This window comes from Malus domestica, chromosome 06 (genome assembly GCF_042453785.1).
Source record: "Malus domestica chromosome 06, GDT2T_hap1".
In the NCBI taxonomy this organism is placed as follows: domain Eukaryota; kingdom Viridiplantae; phylum Streptophyta; class Magnoliopsida; order Rosales; family Rosaceae; genus Malus; species Malus domestica.
Window position 1 is genome coordinate 16,376,640 of NC_091666.1, and position 7,571 is coordinate 16,384,210.

The 7,571-nt window shown below is 35.6% G+C and overlaps 1 protein-coding gene across 1 annotated transcript; it reads right to left on the bottom strand.

Annotated features, from left to right (window-relative positions):
* Positions 1-6,977: 6,977 nt before the first annotated feature.
* LOC114823059 (uncharacterized) lies at positions 6,978-7,370 on the bottom strand. The gene is made up of 2 exons (XM_070823176.1): positions 7,175-7,370; positions 6,978-7,111 (listed from the first exon to the last, which is right to left on the bottom strand). Exons 1-2 carry the CDS (start codon positions 7,368-7,370, stop codon positions 6,978-6,980), a joined length of 330 nt encoding a protein of 109 aa, XP_070679277.1.
* Positions 7,371-7,571: the final 201 nt, after the last annotated feature.

Sequence of the window (7,571 nt, forward strand, 5' to 3'; positions counted from 1 at the left end):
ATAGTTTCAATTCACAATCGATGTAAAATGGTTTTAATCGCCCACTACCTCGCTAAAAGGAACCTAATGGATCGTACACCGTGTAAGGTAGAGATGGACGAAATAAATGAAATGAGTAAGATTAATTGAATGGTTTAATTATTTATGGCAAGGATTAATTAATATGTTAATTAATCAAACGAATAAGTTCGTTAAAGACTTCGGGATAGTTTTGGACCTTAAGGCCCAATGGGCTTCGAACGTCAAGCCCATTAACTTAAGTTGTATGACAATTTAATGAATAAAGATTCATTAAAGCCCAAAAGCCCATAAATCCCTATATGGCCGGCCATGAAGATGAATTAGGGTTGTTTGGTTATTTAGGTCACTTAAAGAAGTGACTATATAAATGACTTTATAACTAAATATTCATTAAGTGAAATAAGGGTTTATTTTTGGGGAAAATGGGTGAGAATTGTCTCTCCATTTTCTCTCTAAAGAGGCCAACACCTTGGAGGTGATTAGCTAGTCATCTAATCCTCCAAGGTCACTCATTCATCATCCAATCTCTCCTTGGTGTAGAGACTTAGAGGTTCTCAATTTTGGGAACTTGGAGAACCTATTCTTCCATCCAAATCCATGGATCTAAGAAGCAAGGAATGAAGGCCCTATCTCTTTGGGTGATTAGCCTTTGCTTATGCAAAGAGGAATCTACAAAGGTAAATTTCAACTCACTTTGTTTTTGAGTTGATTATTGGTTCACCAATCTACTAGGCTTTGAATTTCATGGTCATGTTTTGTTTTTGAGTACATACAAGCATGATTCCGCCTTTAATTGTTAATTGCATGCTATATGATGTTGCTCAAATGAACATGTTTTCCCAAAAGATTTCCTTCACCAAGAGCTACAGTTGTAGCGAGATGTCATGCATTAATTTCAATTACCTTGTATTTTAGGTTTGTTGGACTTGTTTGACCCTCAAATTCTTGATTGTTCTTTTTGGCATAGTTTTGCTAAATTTGAGAGGGAAATTCAATATAAAGCTACTCGCTAGGACATCGTGAACTACATTATTTGACTACTTGGTGTGCATATCATGATTGCATATCTCTGTGACACGCGTTTTATTTCCCAATCTTGGGAAGCCTTTTTAAAGGTTATGAGTACTAAGTTTGTGTCCGGACCTTAGAGGACATATTGCTTTTGAATATTTTACAATTTTATCCAATTATGGTAGGCACTTAGCTTTGTTAGAGTTATGTGTAACTGCGGTTACATTTCTGGTTTGGCTATGGTATTGTTTGAGCCTTGTTATAGAGATTTTACGCACGGAACATGTTTGACAGATGAGTATTGCGAACAGGTATTTGAATGATTGAGGTTACGATATAGAAATTATGATTATTGTTGATGTTACCCGTGAGGGTAGTGCATGAGCAAAATCTAGGTTTTGTTTAGACGATGTATGTGTATTTCCCAATGAGGGGCCTGGTGCGAAAATTATCTTAACACACAAATTTAACCCTCTTTTGACAATTGTAGTACAAGTATAAGTAGGGATCGTTCTGGACCGGGGATTAGGAGGGCTTGCTAATAACCTCTAAACTGACTCAAAAACATAAAACTAAACTTAAAAACACTTAACAAGACTCACAAGACTCAAAGCCAACTTAAAATACTCAAAACAGCTTAAAACAACCAAATAAACTTAAACAAGACACTAGAAATGACTTTGGACGAAAATTGACTTTTACTTAAATCAAAACACTTAAAAACACAAACTAAAACATATTTGAAACACTTTGAAACAAGAAACTAAAAGGGGGGTTTTGATTTGGATGAAGTTGAAACAAACAAACAAGTATGAAAAACTAGACGGATTGTAAAACGAATGTGAGAAATAAGATGATGCATGGGATAGCTAGAGGTTTTTTCTCCACACATGACATGTATGCAAATAACTCAATTTCCAGTTACTACTTCATTGAATTATGAACAACAATGCTCCAAATTAACCGTGACATCCCTAGTTAACTCTCAGATTTTCCTTGTTTTATTGGATTGGATGACATCATTCAACAACCTAAACATTCTTCTAAAGTTCCCTACATGACATCATAATAGAGATACAATCAAAGATCATTATGTTTAATGAAAATCATAAGCATTGACAAAGCACTTGTAACTATGACATCATGTCACTCATGCTAGGAATTGAACTTAACGCGATCGTTTATAAGCGACCTTCACTACATGTGAATATAAGTTTGTAACGATTATGTGAAACTTCCTTATATTCTAGCCACTCATATTTACAACAAAACAAAAGGAAATGAATTTAAACATTAGAAACAAAAGAAAGAAAACACCTAAACACTCCAACGATCCAAGTTGTACAACAAGCACATCCAAGCACTTTCCTTCCCTTCCTTTGCTACGGCACAAGGTGTTGGTGAGTGTTTGAAGGTTTGTTTGTATGGAGGAATGCATGTGAAGATGAATGGATGTATTTGGATGAAGGTTGTGTTGAAATGGGAGTGAATGATCTAACCAAGTATGAACTCAATTTATGTTACACACACTTCCTTTTATAGAGGAAGTGCAAGGCAAAGCATGGGTAAAATGGAGTGGTGTTGAAATGATTCAAAGTTCAAAGTGAAGTAATGATGCAAAGCATGGGTAAAATGGAGTGGTGTTGAAATGATTTAAAGGTGAAAGTGAAGTAATGATGCAAAGCATGGGTAAAATGGAGTGGTGTTGAAATGATTCAAAGGTGAAAGTACAGTAATGATGCAAAGCATGGGTAAAATGGAGTGGTGTTGAAATGATTCAAAGGTGAAAGTGATGTGAAAATTAACTTGACACACAAATTAAACCCTATTGATGACAATTGTAGTAATGATGCAAGTAGGGATCGTTCTAGACCGGGGATTAACTAGGGATGCTAATCAACAAATATAAGATTCAATAAACACTAAACTAGACTCTATAAACTCAAAACTAACTTAAAATACTCAAAACAGCAACTAACAATAAAAAAAAGACTCAATTCTAGACCTAACAAGTGATTTGGACAAAAATAGAACTTCAAAGACTGAAAAGACTTAAAGGAAACAAGTTTTGACTCTAAAAACAAGACTTAAAAGCAAGGGGTTTGATTTTGACGAAATTGAACTTTTAAAACATAAACTTTGTAAACAAACTTTAAAGACTCACGAAATTGATGAAATAGAATGGTGAAAGGCTAGTTAGAGGGTTCCTTCTCCACACATGAAACATATGCATACAACTCGGTTTCCAGTTACTCTTTCAACAAACCATGAATGACAATGCCCCAAATTAACTAAATTGCACCAATTAATTCTTAGATTTCCCTAAATTCATTGAATTGAATGGAATACGCATTACAACCAAATTATTCTTATCAAGGACCCTAACTATGGAATACGCATGATAGTCATTAAGTTTAATGGAAATCATAAGCATTGACGAGGCATTCATAACTATGGAATACGCATGTTACTCTTGCCAAAGATTTACTTTACACAATTGTGACTAGCGACTTTTACTACTCATGAATATAAGTTCATAACGATTAGGTGAAATTCCCTTATACTCTAGCATCAAATTCATGCATGCAAACTAAGTGTCGACCCTCAATCAACATACATAAACATGTTATCAATCAAATAGATAAGTAAACCACATTCACGATTTATGAAATCATAACTGGAGGAAATCAAGTCATATAAAACATATGATCATGGCTTTGAATTCCCCTCTAACTATAAAGAAATTAGTTCCTCATGTTCGCAAATAAACAAAGATAAATAAATTTAAACATTGACATAAAGATAGAAAACACCTAGAAACGCTCCAACAATCCAAGCTCCTTGAATGGCATACACGGCTCCAAGAGTCTCCTTCCTTCTCCTTTGCAAACTCACGGCACAAGAGGGATGTTTGGGTGAATGGTGTAGTGAAAATATGGTAGAGGGTCGTAATCAATTGGTGCGGCAAAGGGTTATATTTATAGGCTGAAAATCACAGCCCCTAGGTAGCAAAGGAAAAGGATTTAAAGGCCTAATTTGCATAGGAAAATAACACACAATCCTTGAAGGAAAACAAATCAGAAATCCAAAGGGAATGGGAGGATAAGGTGCAGCATTAAACTAGGAAAGGATAAGGGCTTCTAGAAACCAAAATCCCAAGGGAATTGGGTGAAAACTCACGGCAAGAATTGGAGGGAAAGTGGCTGAATTGCAATGCAAGGCAAAGGTCTTCTAGAAACTAGGAAAGGATAAGGGCTTCTAGAAACCAAAATCCCAAGGGAATTGGGTGAAAACTCACAGCAAGAATTGGAGGTAAAGTGGCTGAATTGCAATGCAAGGCAAAGGTCTTCTAGAAAGGTTCTAGGCGCCACCTTTGTAGGAAAGGATTAGGTCTTCTAGAAATCTGATTTTAAGCATCCTAATATAGTTAGGAATCCTCCCTTGGAGCTGAAATATAGGTGGATTAGGATTAGGTTAAGATAGGATAGGATAAGGTTTGTTTGGATAAGATAAGCTAAGATAAGGTCATGGATAATGTTTTGGATAAGGTTTCTTCACTTGAGTTGATTCTTTGGCTTTAACTTCCCTTCTTCAAGTAGGAAACCTTGTTTGAGTAGGAATCTTCAATCTTCTAGAAATCCAACTTCAACTAGGAATCATTCTTCAACTAGGAATCCATTGTTGACTAGGATTTCATCTTCAATTAAGCACTTTCCTACTTCAATTAGGAAACTTGCATCTTCAATTCTTCAACTTTGAAACACATTCCAAGCTTCTTCAATCCTTCAAATTCGTCCACTCTTTGTGCTCCACATGCATGAGCTCCATTCTAGCTCAATTTTGCTCCAAAATGCTCCAATTTGCATCTTTTTGCTTACTTTGTCCTTAAAACCTGAAAACACATGAAAATAGCTTAAAAGACTAACTTAACTAAGAAAACACAACATAAATGCATAAGAACTAGCTAACTAAGGCGCATAAATATGCTCCTATCAAATTCCCCCACACTTAGCTTTTGCTAGTCCTCGAGCAAAACAAAGAAACAAGAGAAAAACGAAACGAAACAAAATAATCAAAACATAACCTAAACCTTCCAACGTTTTGCCTCAGGGATTCCCAATGCACATGACATATTAAAAATCATCATTCCCACAGATTTTAGTCATCTTTACACTTAAGCACATACTTAATCATAGTCACCACGTACTAGTTCACATTTAACCAATTAAAACATGATTTTGAATGTAGTAACATGCCTTAGAGAATTTGCTCAATTCCTTACTAGATATGCACTCAATTTTCACACAGATTTTCTAACTACACATCCTATACTAGTTATATGTGAGAAGATTGATGTAAATATGAAAACGAACGCTCACATATATGTATAACAAAGAAAGCATTTTCTGGAGTTAATAAGCATTTAGATATGATCTCATGAATGGAATGCTACTACTTAGATGCGAGAACCAAGGATATCATATGCTCATACCAATTCCAAACTCCACATATTGAAACACATAACAATCAAGATAGAAGCAAAGGGTTGTAACGGGGCTAAGGTGTTGGCTAACAAAGAAAGGTAAGGATAAACAAACATTCTTAAAGAATAATAAGCAAAGAAATGAAATTGACACTTAGAATTCACGTTAGAGCGCAGATATCAACTTTTAAACACAAGGTAGAATTCATGCAATACTTAGGGTCAAATTCAATTTTTTGGACCCTTTCTTCAACAACCAACACATGTGAGGTAATTCTCACTTCTTTTCAACTCTTTTTCCATTCTTTTTACACTTTTTTCTACATTTTTGTTTTTTCTACGAATTTTGCTCCTTCTTTTATTTTTTTTTTTACCCGTGCCCTTCTACTTCTTTTGGCACACAAAATTTCCCTTCCCCCACACTTATTTTTCGGCACAATGTTGATCAAAAGGAATTCCCTCTAAGTCATGCTTTATTATCCTTTAAGAACAAGGGTATGGATAGTCCTAATCTAGGCTAGGTAAGGATAATGTGGCTAACAAAGAAAATGGCTAACTAAGGCTCAATTTTGGCTCTGGTGTAACTACTAAACAACTTCATCTTGTTATATGTTATGCTAATCAATTTTATGCTTTGAATGAAATGGGTATGAGTTCTAATATTTGGATCTATAATGATGAAACGCCTTCTAAGTAGCAACCAAGCAAAGAATAATGAGATCATGCAACGACTTTAGAAAACAACAAATTCACAGATTATTAACTCTCCAAAGAATGTTTAGGCTCAAGTCTTACAGGGTTGTAGCGTTAGTTTGAGTTCCTTCCTTCAAGCATGTTACAAAAACTGATTTTTTTCCTTTGTGATTACATGTGAATTCGTAAACTATAACTATAACCAAGCATAAACCAAACAGTATATCAAACTTCCACCCATGTTTGTAACTTTCTTTATCAGTAATGCAATTAAAAACCAAATCCTCATCATTGTGTTGGAAGGTATCCTAAGACACAAACACACAAAAACAACTTTAAAACGACTCTTTTTTGGGTTTTTGTCAAAACTTTTTCGAATTTTTTCTTGAATTTTCGTATTTCCTGTTAAAGCCACATATAGACACATCAAAACATAATAAAAACACTAAAAAACAATGTAAAACAACCTTTGAAATGTTAGGTGGTAAAATCCTACGAATTTTGCAAGAAAAACACTTTGTTTACCCCCTTCCACACTTAAACCAAACATTGTCCTCAATGTTTCAAACATAGACTCACACAAAAACAAGCAAATAACACAACTAGCAAACATGACAAATATGGCAAAGTAAAAGCAATAAATAGTAGGGTTTAGGAACGCAAATCTGGTTGTGATGCTGGAGCTTCCTAGGTCTTCTTTATTTGAACGCATGGGTTGCCTCCCAAGAAGCGCTTGCTTTAACGTTTTCCAACCGGACGATGCCTCCAATCAAGCTTGAATAGGGCCCACTGCATGGAGGGATACTTCCTCCACGGCCTTCTCCTCAAAAGTTGTGAAATATGGCTTCAAACGATGTCCATTGACTTTGAATTCTTGTTGCGTCTTCAAACTTCGAATTTGAACTGCACCATGCGGAAAAACATTAGTAACAATAAAGGGACCAATCCACTTAGAACGTAACTTACCTGGAAACAACCGAAGGCGAGAATTGAAAAGTAACACTTTTTGCCCGATAAAGAACGTCTTGCTACGAATCATCTTGTCATGGAATGCCTTCGTTTTCTCCTTGTAAATGCGAGCATTCTCGTAAGCTTCATTCCTAACTTCCTCAAGCTCATTCAATTGAAGCTTTCTATGAAGTCCTACGGCATCAATGTCCATATTGAATGTTTTGATGGCCCAATGTGCTTTGTGCTCCAATTCAACTGGAAGATGGCATGGTTTCCCATAGATTAGCCGAAATGGGGACATTCCAATTGGTGTTTTGTAGGCTGTACGATACGCCCACAATGCATCATTCAAGCGCAAGCTCCAATCTTTCCGGTTTGGCCCTACAGTCTTCTCCAAAATCTGCTTGATTTC

What these genes read in the sequence shown, in the direction of transcription:
- LOC114823059 (XM_070823176.1), bottom strand. Translation starts at nt 7,370, where the DNA reads ATGGACATTGATGCCGTAGGACTTCATAGAAAGCTTCAATTGAATGAG. An exon ending in TCGCCTTCGGTTGTTTCCAG is followed by an intron (nt 7,112 to 7,174) that starts GTAAGTTACGTT and finishes CGCATGGTGCAG; the next exon opens with TTCAAATTCGAAGTTTGAAG.